This window comes from Dipodomys spectabilis, unplaced genomic scaffold, assembly GCF_019054845.1.
Source record: "Dipodomys spectabilis isolate Male_0828 unplaced genomic scaffold, ASM1905484v1 ptg000427l, whole genome shotgun sequence".
NCBI classification, from domain to species: Eukaryota; Metazoa; Chordata; class Mammalia; order Rodentia; family Heteromyidae; genus Dipodomys; species Dipodomys spectabilis.
In genome coordinates this window covers 324,115-343,435 of record NW_024871104.1, presented here as the reverse complement: position 1 = coordinate 343,435, position 19,321 = coordinate 324,115, and the positions used below count along the sequence as shown (strand labels likewise).

General features: G+C 37.6%; 2 protein-coding genes across 2 annotated transcripts in view; one reads left to right on the top strand and one right to left on the bottom strand.

Annotated features, from left to right (window-relative positions):
* Mettl25 (methyltransferase like 25) overlaps positions 1 to 1,898 on the bottom strand; it is a 51,074-nt gene extending 49,176 nt beyond the window's left edge. The window contains exon 1 of the mRNA XM_042668307.1: positions 1,465 to 1,898. Coding sequence (XP_042524241.1) covers positions 1,465 to 1,840 — 376 coding nt within the window. The 5' untranslated portion in view covers positions 1,841 to 1,898. The remainder of the gene's footprint in view (positions 1 to 1,464) is intronic.
* Positions 1,883 to 8,550, top strand: Ccdc59 (coiled-coil domain containing 59). Its single transcript, XM_042668308.1, has 4 exons — positions 1,883 to 2,063; positions 3,663 to 3,978; positions 6,161 to 6,260; positions 8,071 to 8,550. The coding sequence occupies exons 1-4, from the start codon at positions 1,919 to 1,921 to the stop codon at positions 8,230 to 8,232; spliced, it is 723 nt and encodes a 240-aa protein (XP_042524242.1). The 5' UTR covers positions 1,883 to 1,918; the 3' UTR covers positions 8,233 to 8,550.
* The last annotated feature ends 10,771 nt before the right edge of the window (positions 8,551 to 19,321 follow it).

The window sequence follows — 19,321 nt, the reverse complement described above, 5'->3', positions numbered from 1 at the left end:
GGTATAAATTAATACAAAAATATAACAATCAAAAAGTATTTCCTAGGAAAAGCTCAGAACATAAGATTTTTATATATTACTATATCTAGAAAAAGGACAATAATTTTCCAACCACTTCATATGGGAGGAAAAAAATTCTGATTGGGAAAAATATCTATTTTTTTTCATTTTTTTCATACATTAGTGATTTCTTTTGTCCTACCTATTATAGGTAAAGTTTTAAAGACAAAGATTATAACTTGGTTCACTGTTAGATTTATTCACAAACACTTAGGTCAGTGTAATAATGAAGAACTGCTATTTTTTGCAAAAATAAATCAGGGCATAGACAATCAGGCACCCATGTTTGAAAGTCTGAATCATCCATTAATATCTGTGTTCCTGGAAAATTAAATTGCAATTTCACATGCTGAGAAGAAAAAAAGGAGCATAATGCAAGGCTGATGTAAAGATTAAATGAGGAGATATTCATGAAAACCCTTAACACATTGCAACATAAATGATAAATACCAATTAACCAAATTATCATTAGAATGGGTAAGGTAATCTCTTTCCTCCATTTCTTGGAGACCCCATGAGGGTCTTGAACTCTATATAAAGGTAGTTTGTCTTTGCTTCTTTTTGAGGACAACACGAGTTGCTCATTCAACAAACATTCACTGAAGCATTTGATTCTCAGCACTTTTCTACTTGCTGAGAATACATCAGTTACAAAATAACAGGTACTTATTCTTCATCAACTTAAGTTGTCAGGCTTTCCTGAGAGTCCAGGGTATTATGAGAGCAAACGGAAGAGGGGTCTAGCTTTCTCACAACAAAAACTTAAAAAAAACCAAATATTTCCTACTTGCTATTTAAGGGGTCCCTATAGTGGTGTTTTGTATTTAGAGTCTGTTCCATGAGGCTCTCTAGCAAGAGCAAGCTTTGGAAAGCCTGGAAGCAAAGCAGGAGGCATTCTAGGGGCTGTAGGTATTATTATTTTGCCTTTCTGTTTCCAAAAGAGAACCCTGGTAGAAGGTAAGATTCTTCAAGGCAGTTCATCGATCACAGGGCCTAACAAAGACAACAGATTTAAAGCGCATTTTTAAACAGGCGGGATTTTACTGCTACTGTCTAGGACAAGACACAATAGCCATAACATTTCCCGAAAGTCTCCTAACTGACCTAGCATAGTATGCTTCTGCACTACTGTGTAGTGTACCTTTCAAATAACTCATCATGTCAAATATGCTACAGTTGGTCGCTAGGTTGCCTAAAGGACTCCAAATGTTCCCCATCACAGGGTCAAAAGCTAAAAAAACAAAGACAAACCCAAACTGAAATTATCAATGAATGAAAGCACGACTGTAAGTCGTTTGATAAACAGGTCTCTGGAGGGCCTTGGCCCCGCCCCTCCCCACAGACCACGCCCCCGGCCTCGCCCATCCCGCCTGGCCCCGCCCCGCCGGCCTGCTATCCATTCACCTGCGTCCCTCGCCGCCTCCACCAGGGGGCGCGCGCCAGCGGGCGGGTGCTCCGACTCCGCTGCCGACTTCCTCAAGGCCGCCAGGACCGCGTCCGGGGGCAGGCTGACCAGCTCTTCCCACACAGACTTCGTGTAGAAGTCCACCGTGTGCGCGTTAGAAATGGACAGGGCGTCCCTTAGAAACTTCAACAGTCCCCGCAACTTGGCACGCAGCGTGGGCAGGTCGTGGGTCCCCGGGAGTGGGAAAAAAGCCGCCATGACGCTCACCCTCCCGAGCTGTAGGTGGCGCAAACATGGCCGTGAGCAGACTGCTCTGCCTTCAAGGAACGCAGGCCGGGTGAGTAGAGCTCCGAGCCGGAACGCTTGCAGAGGCATCGGCAATTGATTACTTCAGTCTGATGACGTCTTTTCCGAGCGTCCATTGTAGTGAGCAGCCCAGGAAGTGGTTCCACGATGGCGCCGGCGAGGCCCGCGGCGAGGAGCCGCGTCCAGGGTGTGGGGTCGCGTCGCGGAGAGGTCGGACTCCGGAACGGGAATGGCAGGCGAAAGCCGTGGCGGCCAAACTACTCTCAGGCCTTCGCGGGGAGCGTGCGCGAGGGTAAGTCCTCCCGGGATGGGGCTCAGGGTGCGCGGTCGGCCGAGCGGAGCCCGTGGAGGACGCGGCCCGGGGGGGGGGGGCGGCCCGCAGACCTCCGCGCGGGGAGCCGGCGCGGGGCGGCCCGCAGACCTCCGCGTGGGGAGCCAGCGCGGCCCGCAGACCTCGGCGCGGGGAGCCGGCGCGGCCCGGGGGGGGGGCGGCCGGGGCGGCCCGCAGACCTCCGCGCGGGGAGCCGGCGCGGCCCGCAGACCTCCGCGCGGGGAGCCGGGGCGGGGCGGCCCGCAGATCTCCGCGCGGGGAGCCGGGGCGGGGCGGCCCGCAGACCTCCGCGCGGGGAGCCGGCGCGGCCCGGGGGGGGGGGCGGCCGGGGCGGCCCGCAGATCTCCGCGCGGGGAGCCGGCGCGGCCCGCAGACCTCCGCGCGGGGAGCCGGGGCGGGGCGGCCCGCAGATCTCCGCGCGGGGAGCCGGGGCGGGGCGGCCCGCAGACCTCCGCGCGGGGAGCCGGCGAGGCCCGGGGGTGGGCGGCCGGGGCGGCCCGCAGATCTCCGCGCGGGGAGCCGGGGCGGGGCGGCCTGCAGACCTTCGCGTTGGGAGCCGGCGCGGGGCGGCCTGCAGACCTCCGCGCGGGGAGACGGCACGGCCCGGGGGGGTGGGGGGCGGCCGGGGCGGCCCGCAGACCTCGGCGCGGGGAGCCGGCGCGGGGCGGCCCGCAGACCTCGGCGCGGGGAGCCGGCGCGGGGTGCTCCTGTCGCCGGCGCCTGAGTTCGTACCGGCGCATTCGCGCTGGCCCCGTCGCCCAGACCGGAAGGATGGTTCGGAAGTGCTGGGCTCCGAAGCCCTGCCCGGTGTTGCAAACACACCCCCGTAGCCCTGCCTTCTCCCCTCCTTGGCTAGCCTTCCTCTTCTGTCTCCTGCTGTCGGTAAGGCTCTCTACGTCGCACATAAATTGCTAACTCTTCTCTGTCTTTATTTTTCCTGGAACTCGAATTCAGGGCCTGGGCTCTGTCCTTGAGCTTAAAAACAAAAACCAAACTCAAGCACTCTACCACCCGAGCCACACCTCCACCTGCAGCTTTTTCTTTATGTAAGTGGAGATGAGAGTCTTGTCTCGTGGACTTTGCTGAGCTGGCTGGTTATGAACCGCGATCCTCGTATCTCGTCCTGCTGAGGAGCTAGGATTACAGGCATGAGCCACCTGTGCCCGGACTTTTTTTGTTTTTAGTTTTATTTCTTTTAAGTATTTCCGGATATAAGTGGATAAATAGTTTCTCCAAGATAAAGTGATAGCTGTTTCAACTTTCAAGTAATTATTGAAAGCCCAGATTATATTTAAATAGATTATATCGGATTAAATATATTTTATGAAATATACATCAGATGAGATATACTTAGCTGAATTACATTTCACTTCAAGTTGTGCAGCCGTCTGGTCAACTTAGGACCAACTTGTTCTTTGATCCAGTCAGCTTAAAATTGTTGCTTGACCTAAAGCAAAACAAGTAAGTCTCACATTTGAATGTGTTATGTAAAGAGTTTCTCATTGGTTTTCCTTCAAGTTGTATCCTGTGGAAATAGCTAACTGAACTCTTGCAACGTAGGACAAGGCTTTGCATTTCGGAGAAAACTGAAGATTCAGAAATACTACAGGAAATTGCAGTGGAAGGAAAAGAAGGGTCAAACGTCCCACGAATCCCAGTTCACAGATCACTACCCAGATCATCTGAAGCATCTCTATCTAGCTGAAGAAGAAAGGCTCAGGAAGCAACAAAGAAGAGTTGGCCAGCATTTGCCAGAATCAGCAACTGACCAGCCTTTGCCTGAAGAACACTCTAACACTGATCAGACTTTGGTCAAGGACCAGTTTTGTGGTGTTCACCAGCTTCCACCAGAAGAACAAGATAGCCAAACAGTAAAGTATGTGTGTATTTTTTCAACCTTTTGCTTTAAATGTGTTTTATGAAAGGTATTATATTACATTTCATATATAGGAATTAAATTTTTCTTGTTTAACACATTTTCTGACATTACAGATATATTAGGCAAACGTTTTCCTGGAGTCTTCTTAGCTATAAATGACTAAATTAGGCTAGTGTAGCATAAATAAAGAAGTAATGAAATGAGAATTAGATCAGAGTTTTAGATTCCTGTTTCAAAATAGGAAACTTAGTAATTAACTGCTACTGTAAAATATTTTGTTTAAAAATGGTTTTTTACAATTACTAAAAAATGTGTGATCCTAAACAAGCTAGAGCTAGACTTTGGTATCTTTGTGTTCTCTAAATTGGGAAGGATAAGATAAGAAGCAAGCCATTGAGAGTCACCATGTTGTATTGTGATGCCAGAGTTAATTCATAACAGGCTTATGATCGTTAACTACCACTGCTCCTATTACTAATCTAGATTATTTCCTGAGGAGAGGATATAAGTTACAATTAAAAGCAAATGGCATAGCTTCATAACACTTTGAATTTATAGAAGCTAACTTTTATAAAACTTTCCACATGCTTTTGAAGTAAAATATTCTGAAATCTAAGCCTGCAAGAAATTAAATACCACTTGGAACTATAATTTCTGTAGCAAAATGTTGTGTTTTAAATTGTTACCTGTACTGCAAGTAAAATGAACTCCAGAAAAAAGTACTTGAGAGTAAAAGCAGTATAGAAATTCATTAGAAAAGTAGATTTGAATCATTCTCAGTGGTGATTGAAGTAAAGTTAAATCATGAGACAAAATCAGAAAAATAGAATCATATTTAAATACTACATTTTTTAGGATAAAACAGGAATAAGCCATCTTTAAAACGATTAAGTGGTCAAAACTGGAGACTTGGGGAATACAGTTTCAGGTAAGTAAGCAGAGGAAAGGTATGAGAAATAGGAATTGGTCAGCTACCAAAACTACGGGAAATGACAAACAACATACGGAAACTAAGGAAAATGACAAACAACAGATCTTTGGGTCTGTGGTTTATACAACCATTAGTAATTTTCAAAAGATTTTCAATAGATAACCCTGACAAACCTTTCATATAAGTGTGTGTGTGTGTGTGTTTGTGTGTGTGTTTTGAGCTCATTGATTATGGATATGATTGCATAAAGACAAAATAAAAACTAAAAAGAAACATGTTATAGGAAGTTCTAGAAGAATAGAAAGATACCCAGTGTGACAGACTAAGCACTTGCAGGAAGATTTCACCCAAACTGAAAAAGTAGACTCTTGAAGAGTGAATAGTCAATTAAAAGAGACCATAGGACATCATTATTGTCTTGTTAAGGACAGTTGGAATAGTAGAACAAAAGTCAGATATCACAGGCAATGAGTGAAAAGGAAATGACAATCAGTGTACTCTGTTTTCTGTTGATTTTGAAACTTGATTAAATTAGGGACCTAGATTAATAGAAGTGACTGTCTAATAGGTAAGTTATGCATTTGTTTACTTTAACAAGGGAGCTACTGAAATATGTATTGTAGTTACCATATGAGAATAATGAAAAGTTGAGAGACAGTGGACAGAAAGATTATTACTATATCATGTATGCAGAGAAAACAAGTGAAATTCCAACTAGATTACCCTTGGGAATCTAAGACTTTCAAAGAGGAGAAAAGACTTTGAGGTTGAACACTTCTTTAAGTGGAGACTACATCCAAGGCATGGTAATGTTTCAGGACTAGATGAGATAGAAGAGGCAAGATTGTCAGAGACTTTTGAATTTCTCAATCTTGTCTTTTTAACATCTTAAGCTCTTTCAAGACTTTCTGCAGTTCCCATGGTTAAATATTTCTCCAAGAATTTCCATTACTATTTTATTGCTTTATAATCTTAAAAACTACTGTAATTTTTAATGTCATTTTTGACATTTTACATAAAAATTGATGTTTTGTTTCTTTACTCTTTTCTTCAATTAATTTCTATGCATTTTTAGACTTGTAAGCACTTTCTGTTGTTTATTTTGGATATTGAGTCTCTTGGACTTCTCTGCTCAGGATGCCTTCAAACTTTTGTCTGAATCTTAGCCTCCTGAATAGCTAGTATTACCGGCATGAAATTATTATTTTTAATAATTGTACTTTATTTGTTTTAATTTATATTATGAAGTTCTGTGACTATTCCAAAGAAAAATAAAAAGAAAACTTCAAATCAGAAAGCAAAAGAAGAATATGAACAGATACAAGCTAAGCGTGCTGCTAAGAAACAAGTAAGTTTTACTTTTAAAATATTTAGGTTCATTTTTCTTAAATGTATATTTTAGTTGTGTTTTTTAGTATATTGATATATAAGTTTCTTTCTGTACATAGTTGTTCAATGAATGATTGTCTTGAGCAGAACTGGAGAATTGCATTGCATTCAAATTCCTTCATTGCTTATATTTTTGCAGGCAATATTTGTAGCATAAGAATAGGATATTAAAGATACTACTCATGGGTCAATACCATTTCAGATATCATTGCTTAGTGAATGGCCCAGAAACTTGTATTTTTAACAAGTAACTTGAGATATTTCTTATGTTAAAATATGAAAACTACCAACCTAAGAAAAACATGGATGATTTCCATAATCTTATATTGAAACAATTAAAAACCAGAGGAGGTATTAGAATGTAATATTAAGTGTTTTTGCCAATTAAAAAACCTACCAGTTTTAAATGAACAGGTAGTTGCCACTTTATTATCATTCCCCAAAACAGAATTATAATATACTTTTCCAAATGAGTAAAACGAATTGTAGCCACAACAAAATTCTCATATTTTAGTTAGCTTCTTTTTATATTAAAGCTTTAGTAATTTGTCACTCATCAGACATCCCAAAGATGTTGGTGTATGTTTATGTTTCAGGATATGTATAGTTAAGAAAATTTGTTTGGAAAAAATTCCATGGAGATAAACAAGGCTCCATCTCCCTATTTCTCTACCAAGTTTTAGATCTTTATATACTTATTAAAATAAATGCTAAATACCATTTTTAATACAATTTTAATAACACAATGGGACCTTACATAATTTGGTATGAGTTTCAGGTTTACCACTTACTAGGGATCTTGGGCAGATCATGTGCAGTATTTACTGAGCTTGGCTCATCCAAAAGATAAACATCATAAACTTGCAAAAAAAAAAAAAAGCACTTCGAGCTGGGCACAGGTGGCTCCAGCTTACAATCTTAGATACTTAGAAGGCTGAGATCTCAGGATTGCTGTTCAAAATCAACTCTGGGCAAGAAAGGCTGTGGCTCAACTGCTAGGGTACAAGCCTTGAGATAAAAGCACAGGGACAGCCTGAGGACTAGCACACACATACACACAAAATAACACTTTCAGAGAATGGAATACTATGTGATTTTACACAATACACGTACTTTTAAAATTAGAAACGTGACTAAGTGTAAAGCCTTATCTTTATATAATTTGTCATGATTATAGCTACATGGATTACCGGAGAAATAGAAAAACTGTACATAAGATGGAGCATCTTTTCAGCTGTTAAAATATTTGATATACTGATATATAGTGCATTTGGAGTAGTGACTTCAGGACTTTATAGCTTTGAAATTTATTTCTTTGTACTCAAACTTGAGTCTGTTGTACCAATGAAATGAGCATGGAACCAGAATCCTAATGCCTAGCAGTGCTTGGCACATATACAGAAAGCAGTCAATAAGTATGTTTTAGTTTAACTATGTAAATGTGGTGACAAGATGAAAATTAAGTCTTCAGTGATATATATATATATGTATGTATATATATATATGGAAGATCAGACTATATAAACTTTTAATGTTCTCATAACTATTTGCCTTTCCTCTTTTTGTGTCTAGTTTTATTTGTATATAAATACATAAAGCTTGACAGTAACTTTTTCCATTGTATACCATGTATTATTGTAGTAGAAGGCAAAGAAGCTACAGTTCTTTACTTTGGGAAAACTAGTTACATTTTGTAAAACATAAGAGAAAAAATAACTTCTCACCTGTAAGTACTGTTTAATGAAAGCTACATGTATTTATACTTTCAGGAATTTGAGAGGAGAAAACAAGAGAGAGAAGAAGCCCAAAGACAGTACAAAAAGAAAAAAATGGAAATGTTCAAAATATTGAGCAAAAAGACTAAAAAGGGCCAACCAAACTTGAATTTACAAATGGAGTATCTTCTTCAAAAAATACAGGAAAAAAGTTAGGTATTAAAGGTTGAAGTAGTTCTATTGCCTCTTGGGCTCTTTTGTGCATATACTGGTACGCCTCTAAGCAGTGGACTTTATAGTTAGCAAAGCTGAATTATTTTGCAGATGTTTTTGTTCTTGTTAAATTTTCTGTATATGTACTACATAGTAGGACTTGCTTCTTATTTATTTACCTCTGAAGGGAGGGGGCTTGAAGAGCTTAAAATCCTTTAGTTTGGTAGATAAGCTGAAACTCAGAATACTTTTGTACTATACATAAAATTTATATGAAATAAAATGTTTTTAAAATAGCAAAGCTTTCTGTGAATTATTTAAGTGATATAGATTGTTTCGGTTTAGTATTCTGCCACAGTGTAAGGTTTTAAATTCATTTTAATAAGCCTATTGTTTATTATTCATTTAATAAGCCAGTACTTAGAACACTTAGCTAATCCTGGTTGAGATCCAGAGGTAGTTCAAGGCCAGCTAAGGCAGAAAACTCCCATCTCCAAAGTAACCTGCAAAACACAGTCCTAGAGACAAGGCTCAAGTGGTGAAGTGCCGTCTGAGTGAGCAAGCAAGCAAGCATGTGGCCCTGAGTTCAAATCCCAGTACTGCCTAAATAAATTTATTTTAACAATGAAGGAAGGGAAGACTCCTCTGAAAGTTATTTTAATGTAACTACATCCTATAGGACAATGGATTTTCCAGAATCCTGAGCACCAAAGTAATATTTTGTCTTTACCTTCATAAATAGTTTGAAGTCAGGCATGGTAGAGCATGCCTATAATCTCAACACGCGGAGACAGAGGCAAGGGAAATGGTAGTTTAAAGCTAGCTTGGACTATATACAAAGTTCAGGCCAACCTGAACTATGTCATGAGACAATTTTTCCAAAACAACAAAAAAGTAGTTTGACTTAAAACAGTCTACAAACATTCTCTTAAATGAAGTGCCTGGCTTATTAATGAAAAACAGTAGAAATACAGTAGGTTCACAGTAAAGTGAATTAAACTTTCTAGATCCTATGGGAATAGACCATAACTGTAATTGTGTAATTGTTAACCTTGTCAGCTGAGAGAAATAACTTTCCCATGAATTGTAACTCCAGGAAAATAGAGGCTGAAGTGTAGTTATTATAAACAAAAGGGTCATATATTAATAGTTGTAAAAATTTTGTAAATAATGGCAAATACAGTTTGAAATTAAAGTTTAGGGAGTTTTGCCCTCCACTAATTTCATTTGAAAGTATTCTAGAAGGTGCTTAGAGAACACTTAAACTTATTCTTGGGTTGAGGCTCAAGTGTTAGTGCATTGGACTAGCAAGCATGAGTTCAGTTAGAACCACCCAAAAAAGAAAAAGCTTAAAATGTGTTGTACATTGCTTTGCATGAACTATGCAGAATGCAAAAATCTAGCTAGGCTGTAAAGACAGTACGTGATTATGCAGAGTATAAGATTTCATTGTATATAAGATTTCATTCAGGATATTTGTTCATGATGTGAAAGGGAAAAGTTCTTTAAAAAATTATATCTAGGAATCTTGTAGGAGAGCGTGTGCCAAATAATGGAATCCTTGTGCAACTACCAATCCATGAAACATAAAACTGAGTGTGAGGGCTGGGAAGGTGGCTCAGTGGTAGAGCACTTGCCTTGCATGCCTGAGGCCCTGGGTTCGATTCCTCAACACCACATAAACAAAAAGAAAAAAGCCAGAAGTGGCACTGTGGCTCAAGTGGTAGAACGCTAGCCTTGAGCTGAAGAGCTGAGGGACAGCGCCCAGCCCGAGTTCAGGCCCCACCTAAGGAATTTCATAAAAACACCATATATCAGGCCAGTCACTGCTTTAAAGAAGAGATAATATCTGAAGAAATGAAGGGAAATTTATTGGCATTTGAGAAAAGACTTCAAAGATTTGTAAAAGATTAGAGGTGAAATAAGGAAACTTACAAAGGGAGGAAAGTAAAAACTTGGGATATATTATAATAAAGAACAGTTGTTAACAAAATGTGATAATAAGGAGGGAGACTGTCATTTCTGATATTGCCCTCCATAAGGAAGAGACACCCATTAGCTTAATGATCAGTCTCCTGATAGTCTTGTTTAACTTAGGGCAGGTATCATGACTTACCAAAACAAGCTGGGAAGGACTTGAGCTCTTCCTTTCTTCCCTTCACTTTTCTTTTTTATTCTTGAAGTGGTTACTCTAGCTGACTGCTTAATTTCTCCAAGGAATCCTGCCTCCCGGCCTCCCAAGTAGCTGAGACTAGAGGCACAAACCATGCCTCACTAGAGCACACACACACATGGTTGGTATTTTCCTACCCAAATTGTGAAAGATAAATTCTGTTGAAAAAGGGTCAGAAGAGGAAGAAGGATTAGGGAGAAATCTGTATTTTGGGGTGATATAACATCTAAAAATTAGTGTGTACTCAAAATGTACCTGGCTTGTTAGCATGTGTAAGGCTTTACATTTGATCTATGGCACTGCAAAAAAAGTTAAATTTGTACTTTATATACTATGTCCACTGTATCAACATAAAATTTGAAGTACTATGTACAAGAGAAGAACCTATAGTTTCAGACTAATGTGTACATTGGAGTTTTGATATTGGTAGTTTATAGCTTTTATTGATTTATGTTAGAGTTTTGCAAGTGTGAAGTAGGCTTTTAATTGCTATAGTTTTAGTAAAAGTCTTTAAAACATGAGATGTTGGAGTAGCTCTGTACAGGAAATCAGTTCTTTCTAGAGTGCTAAATGGCCTTAAATAAAAATGTGCAGGCTCCACCAAAAACTAGTGTGTGGAAACAAGTGATTTATGCTTAATAGGCTTCAAAAGGGCACAGGCATGGGCAGTGATCATCACCCAAATACTGGAATGGCTTATCAGCAGATGTCAGCCAAGGCGAAGAGGCTTGGCAAGCTTCCTTGACTGTGATTAGCATCATGAAAGGCAGTGGCATGAGTCACTAGCCCCAGAAGCAAGCTGCTGTTATTTGAACTTGACCTACGTTAAACGCATATATGTATGAGTCAGGAGTCTCATCTTCAGAGGCCTGGAAGACTAGAAAATGCAACAACAACTTGATGTGTTCCGAGATATGAAGGTATTAACAGTCAATATTTGGTTCTTTTAAACTTTAAGGCTGGTGTCTGTATGCAATACAGACCTGCAGTTCAAGGATTTAGTGAATTGAAGTGCTAAAGATTTGAATATAAAGAGATTTTGATCATTCTATGTAAACGGAATGTCAAGTGTCAGTTCTATACTTAACAAGATCATAGAATTGCAAATAATTGCTCATCAGAAAAGATAATGTGCCATATTGGATGAATGATGATAAACTGAACTTATTATAAACATATCTTTCAGTTTAGTTCTAACTTTGCATGTGGTGTGAACTGCATTCTGATGAGGCTGAGGTCATTAACAGCTTTCACCCTACCACAGATTCTGTTACGTGAGTTCTGGGAGTGTAATTTTGTATAAGATAATTGCCTTAAATTTAAGTTTGGGGATTATGATACCAGTATTACTATATTGAGTGTTTTAAGAGACAAGTCATAGCATGCTTAATGTTGAATTAATTTAACTCAAGTAATGCAATGAGTCATACTCATTCTTTTTTTTTTTTTTTTTTTAACAACAGTCTGTAGATGCTTAGGAGTCTACCTAAGCAATGAGAACATTTCTGGCTAGGAGTGGTAGGAAGTAAGAAACTGGAGAGAACCTTTTTAATGTTCCTTTGAATGTTAATGATAATTAAATAAACTTCATTTTTGTCCAAGGAATTTGAGAAAAGTAAAAGAGTACAGGTTCATTCTGACATGTAACCAATGAATGATTCATGTAGGGACACTTTTGTAAATGTTACTATAGTCATCTCATATGAAGTCTAACATTTTTCATGAAAACTCATAAAGAAGAATTCAGTGAATTCATTCATTTCCTCAATTATGTTGAAGTATGTAATTCCTAGCTCACAATATAGATTGAGCTCTAATGTGATGCCCTTTGGTTTCTAAAATAAGATGAAAACATAAAACTTGCTTTCTCCAGAGTCACAGTATATGACTGTTTAAACTGCATCTGGATGTTTATAGCTGCTTTCCTGATAATTTGTTTTATAGTGATTCAACTAGATATGCTACATATTAAAATTCATGTCTTTTATGCTGATGTGGTATTAGTGCATCTTATCAAGCTTTTCATTCAATTGCAAAAAATAATATGGATATAAAATAGGGTTGCTGTTCCTGTTTTTTCTTTTGCTGTAAATTAAAGGAAAATGAACCTTTTATAAGATAGGAACCTCTCCTATGACTTTGTTCTTCCTATTACTTCAGCTTCTCCTGCAGGTTTTATGTATACAATCTGTGTTTTATTAAAATTCCTTTGACTCTAAGCATGAAACCATAATGCCACACTGGGAAGAATCAACATTGTAGATAGGACAAGATATCTTAGATGTATGTTTAAGAGATTAAAGTGAATAGGAGTTGGCATTTAATTGAAACTGGTACAAAGTAGAGAAAGGGAAATCTTGGATTAATTCCCAACTTATATTTTGTGTGCAAAATAGGAAAATAGTGTTCTAAGCACACTGGTTGTAGGTGTGGGTAGTGGAGGTTAAGAATCTGCAAATGCACCAGGTCTAGAACTGCAGAATTCCTTATGGTTTCCCTACACCTTACTTTACCTGTGTGAATAGTTTGTTATGGAACTTCCTTATTTTGTTTGTCATCTGCTTCCTGCCAAGATCTTATAATAATTGATATATTAGACATGGCCCCAGGAAATAGAACCCAAATTTGGGAACTAAATTGCTCACATATTTGAAGGCTGTTAGAAATAAATGAGATACAGATCAATCTTGATGTGGTGATATTTAAATGATCACAGATACTGGCATGAGTATAATATATGAGCAAGATAAGGCATTGTGCTATAAGTTATCATGAAACGTTTTTAGGACAAAAAGTATGATTAGAAAATATTCGACACTTTTCTCCTGGCTAAAATAGTGTAGATATGGAAATGGCAAATTAATAACTAGAAATATCTGGGATCCATGAAAGAAAGACTAAAAGAGCAGTCTTGAATACATTTTACTTACAGAGTTTAGAAAACTTCATTTGGCTAAGAGATCAGATATGACTGGAGCTATTTCTATGTCTGACTGCGAGGTTGCAGAGTTTTAACCTCAAATAAGTTCTCCGTCTTTGTTGGGAGTTTTGTTCATATTAAAGGGCTAGGAATGGAATGTTGAGACCACAGACAGGAATATTCAAGCAAGATGAACAAGCCTGAGAACTTCAATATTACTTTGACTTTCATCATCAATTTCCTCAAATATAAGACATACAGAAAAAAAAAATGACTGATTTCTTCCACATGAAACGGTTTATGGCCTAGAGGTGTGGCTCAAGTGGTAGAACTCCAACTGTGAGTAAGCATGGGAGAGGGCAAGGTCCTGAACTCAAGCTCTACAATGAGTACAAAACCAAAAGAAAGCCTTTAATGACTATACTTTCCTCAACAATCATTGTTCCTCATTATTAGTGGACTTCTGGTTGCTTTCAGACATAGAATATGCGAAAAGTACAAGGACTACACCGAGAAGAAGTAGCCCCCACACCCTGGGTATTTTACCAGTCTGTATAGAGAAGAGACTAAAACCTTGAAGTGTCAGAGTAGACTGGAAAAGATTAGATGAAGGAGAACAAAATGTAAGATGTGATTAGACAAATCATTAGCATGAATATATTCATTCAGGGTATGTAATTTAGTATACTGACCGGTCTAAGTGTGTGGGCTAGATGGATTTTATAGATTGACAAGAGAAAATCTTTGGGAGGTGATGCAAGCTTTCTAGCCCCTGATTGTGGTAATGGTTGAACAACTATATTAAAGTTAGTAAGCCATACCAAATGATATATCTGAATAGGTAAAATGCATGATACATAGATTATGCTTTGATAACGCTATTTTAGAATTAGCGTGAAAAGAAAAATATAACTGTGAGTATAGAGTTTTTGTTCTTTTTTTTAAGTTTTCTTATGCATTGCAACCATTTTCTTTCCTTCAGACTACTAGCTCAGACACACAGCAGATCCCTTATTTCTTCACCATGAGATTTAAGGTATTTAGCCCACTAATGGTTCTTACCGCTCAATAGTGCTGCAGAATCACCAGGAGAGCTTTTCAAAAACACTGGCACAGAACAATCCCCACTTCCAAGGTTTGTACTTAATCAGCTTGAGCGCAGTATGTTGTTTGCTTGTTTGTTCTCTTCTTGATTCTAATGAGATGCCAAGGCTGATAGAAAGCACTGCACTATTTTTCTGGACTAATTTGAAAGCGATTGAGGGAATCAATCAATGCTGTTGGCACCTGTGTGATCAAAGCCAACCCCAAGGAAGTACGTGGAACACAAGTGTGTGTGTGTGTGTGTGCGTGTGTGTGTGTGTGTGTGTGTGTGTGTGTGTGTGTGTGTAGGGAGTGGGGGGGCAGTGTGGAGAGGTTTTCTTCCTGCCTTCCATAAAGTTGTGGAGATGGGGGTTGCATCACCCATCTGTGAATTTTCTCATACACAAGTGTACATTGAATATTGTCCCTCACTCAATACTGGGAGTTCTCTTGTTAACTCTCCCTTAGTCCAACTGGATTTCATGGTTATATATTACTGAATGGTTGAAGCTTCTATTTGCTTTTGGAGGGAAGAAAAGAAAAACCCAGGAGAATTAACAAAGAGCTTATGACCTGAATATGTGAATATACCTTATAGCCTCAAAGATACACATATTTCCTATTAACTCTTTTACTGTAACTTTTATTTTTTATTAAGGTATTGAATTAACCTGATAACATTTGTTGCAACTAGCAAAAAAAAATTCAAAGATGCAAATGTTAAAAAGTTAAAATTTGTCCTTCTTTGGCTATGTCCTAGTCAATGGAAGGGTCTACTCCATTCCTTCCATTTATTTTCAGCTCACACAGACATGAACAATAATATGCAAATACCATATCATTGTTACTGCTTCTCTTTTCTTACGTTTCTTCTTTCTCTTTAAGAGAGAGTCTCACCATGTTCAGCAGGCTGGCCAGGACTGGCTGGTCTTGAAATTAAGATCCTCCTGCCTTTCTTTGCCTCCTCAGTCCTGGACTTACAGGAGTACAGTTCCATAGCCAACTGTTACTGCTTTTTATCATTATTCATCATGATTCATCGTAATGATTCATCATGTCCAAAATATATTTCTCATCAGTGTGTATATACCTAATCATATCCTTCCTTTATATAACTATACAGTGACATCACTGTGGTAAAATTTATGTTTTTCTTAGATATTTGAATGTTCTCAAATTTTTGCTACTCCAAACATAATACCTTAAGTGCCACTACATGTATATTTTTGAATACTGATCCTTTTATTTTTGTATTTTGCTTTGTGTGTGAACTCAGGACCTGAGTGCTGTCTTTAAGCTTCTTTTGCTCAAGGCTAGTGCTCCACCATTTGAGCCACAGCTCCATTTCCTGAATTTTGTTAGTTTATTGGAGATTAGAGTCTCAAGGACGTTCTTGCCCAGGCTGGCTTAGAACCACAATACTCATATCTTAGCCTCCTGAGTAGCTATGATTATAGGCAGGAACCATTGGGTCCCACCTTGATCCTTTTACTTTTGTTGGATCTATACCCTCAAGGAAGATTGCTTTATTAGAGGCTGTTCATATGTGTCTTTTCTTCTACTTTATCTTCCTCCTCTCTGTTCCCTTCCTCTACCTTTTCCTCATTCTCTTTCTTTTTCTTCTCTACAGGGTCTCACTAACTAACCTAGGCTGTCCTTATACTCAGAATATCCTTCTGCCTCTGCCTCCTGATTTGCTGGGACTCTATATAGACATGTACCACAATGCCAGGCTTAGATGTCTCCTATGATTTTTCTCAACACAAGTCTTTGCTTATATTTATTGTTTCTTTTCCTTTCTTTCTACTTTACAGAACTTTTTTTAATATTAGGGAATATATACATTTATTTTATCTATTGAAATATTGAACAATAATCATTTGCTATTTGTGGTATATTCCTCATGAAAATGAATGTGTGGTTATTATTATTTTTTCCTTTAAGACCTTCTAAGTTTCTTGTTTTGTTTAGAAAAACCTTTCCTATTGAAAGATAAAATTCTTCAAAATAGAATGTAGTTGTGGAATGGGAGGGAAGAGAGGGTAAGGGGAAAAACAAGGAGGAGGCAACAATGCTTGATAAAAAATGTATTCATTACCTTGCTCATGTGATTGTAACCCCTCTATACAGTATTTTCACAATAAAAAACTTATTTAAAAACATAAAAAATCTTCAAAATATCATTGCGATGCTTATGTTCATTTCACAAATACCTTTTAAATTTAAACTTTCAAAATTCCATCTAAAATTTAGTTTTGTATGGAGTGTGAGGTAGAAATCTATATGCTTGGTTTCCTTCATAAATATAACCAATTTTGTTGGTATGCATTATTAATAAATTCCTCATCCATTCCTTAACCAAACTGTCATGTTTGTAATTTACTGAATTCTGAAATTTGGATGTGTCATTCTCTACTATGATTATTTTGGCATCCCATCTGCCTGTTTAAACTTTTAATTACTGTGCTGTCTTAGTGCTTTCCTTTCGATCTTCACATCTTATGACACGAAGCTGTATTTTAAGAATAAAAGAATTTAAAAATGCTTACTTTATGTGAATTTTTATCACAGCTGAAGTATTGATGTAATATTTTAAAGTGTTATAAGCATTTCTGTTTTTCTGTGTTTTATTCATACAAATACAGGAATGTCCTTTACTCTTCTAAAGCCAGTAGAGGGAGTATAAGACAATGTTTTGTTAGTGAGGAATTAAATTTGTTTCTAAAGTGTTCTTTTATGGGTTTATGGAATGGATTGAAGAATTCAAAATATTTATTCATTCCATTATTATTTTTAACATTTTTATTTAATATATATTTTTATTGTAAAGATACTGTTACATGAGTAAGGTAGAGTACACTTCCTATGGAGCATTGTTACCCCCCTCCTTTGTTTTTCCTCTACCATCCATTCCCTCCCCACCTCACCAACTTCTCCCTCCCCCCACCCCAAATCTGTAGTTTGTTTTCACATAGTGTCTTGTACATCTGAAAGCTAACCTGAAATAACCAAAACTTGCCTAAATATTTTATAGGCTATCCATAAGTAACTGAATTTAGGGATGAACCTAAATCTTTAGAATGAGGGGCATTTTTGGCATAAAGTTAGTTTTTGTATACAATGTAGCTAACATAAAACAGAAATAATGTGTGCAGTGTAGTAAGTTGATTCCTAGTTATTTGGGGGGGGGGGGTCACAGCTAGGGAAAAATTCAGAGAAACAGCTATGTTATTGCAATGAAAGTTTTGTTTGCAGCCTGCTGTTCTTTGCTCTTATAAATATCAGAATGATGAAAATTGCTATGGAGTAGTAAATGCTTCACTGAGCCCCTCAATGGCAGTAATTCAATCAAGCAAAGGTTACTGAAGCCCTGAGGGACACTTGTTATGTGATAGCAGAGGTAGACCTGATTTTGTTGTACTGAACATTTTATTTTTAAGTAGGAAGCTGAGTGTTAAATTTAATGTTCTATTAAGGTAACTCTATTACTCTGAGTTTGATATATCCATTTCATTTTTTGTTCTAGAAGTAGGCATGTTGTGAAGATATATTAAGTACGTATATATGTGTATGCATATCTGTAATAATGTGACATTCTGTTTTATAATCTTTTATAAAGAACAATATTTTAGGAGTAAGCAAATAAAGTGATGATCTAAAAATTTATTTTAATACCAAAATTTCCCAAATACATGATGGTTTAGTGTAGAAAGAATTAAAAATTTAAATATCCAGAGTAATAAATTTAAAGTATTATCATTGAGGCTATTTTTCATGCTTTTCTTTCAAATATTTTATACAATATGAGTGATTTGAGCTTTGTATTTTGCTAATAAAAGCAAATTTACCTTTAAATTTCTGATTGTAATTTATGAAAATACATATTCTTATAAAATATACCCATTTGAAAATAGGAAATATTCAAAATGCTTGGAAAAATATATTTGTTCATGTTTTCCTGGAAATTAGAAATAATTTAGTATTACCTTAATGTAAATCAAAGAAGACATGTATTTTATTACATAAACTTAAATTATTTCTGCATATCAAACAAACATAGCACACATGTCCAAACTTTCAAAAGAAATGCGCACAAGGTATTAAAGATAATACAAGACAGAATAAACTGTTATGATTTATTGAACACTTTCCCAATTCAATATTTAAAATTAAAACATTTTGATTTTAAAAATAGAAGCATTTCTTAAATACACAGGTTTACTAAATGAATAAAAGACATATTCTCAATAGAAAATTCAAATTTGAAGTTTTTTTCATTTTTGCCATACAATTTGGCAATTAAAATAATAATATATAAAAAATGTGAAAATTTATCATAAAAATTTAATGCAAAAATTTAGAGAAGTAGTAACTCAGGTATATTTTCTTTTCACAGTGCAAGGCCTCATGTGTGCAGTCAGCACTCTATCACTAAGCAACAGCCTCAGCCCTTTTTAATATTTCGTGTTGATATAGGGACTCCCTAAATTTCCCAGGCTGGCCTCAATCTTTACTCTCTGATATTTAACAAGATTGTTGAAATGTATTTATACTCTGTGACCTGATCATTAATTGCATTTCTGAGAATTTATTCTAGAGACATATTTTTTAATATTGCATATTGATTTTTGTCTTTACTTGGAAGTTCTTCCTGGGATTTTTATGTGGCTAATTCTCCCCTATTTTTTCATTTCTTTTTACTCCATACCCACAGTTCAAGGAGGTCTCTTCAACAGATTTGGTTAAATCACAAACCTCACCCTTCCAATCCAAGTTCCCTTGCCATTGTTCAGTTCATATTCTTATTTCGTCACACACAATATCTGATTGCATACTAACAATGACTGTACTTATCCTGTGTAGTGCTTATCTGTCTCCTTATAGTGGAATTCAAGCTCAACAAATACTGGCCTTTC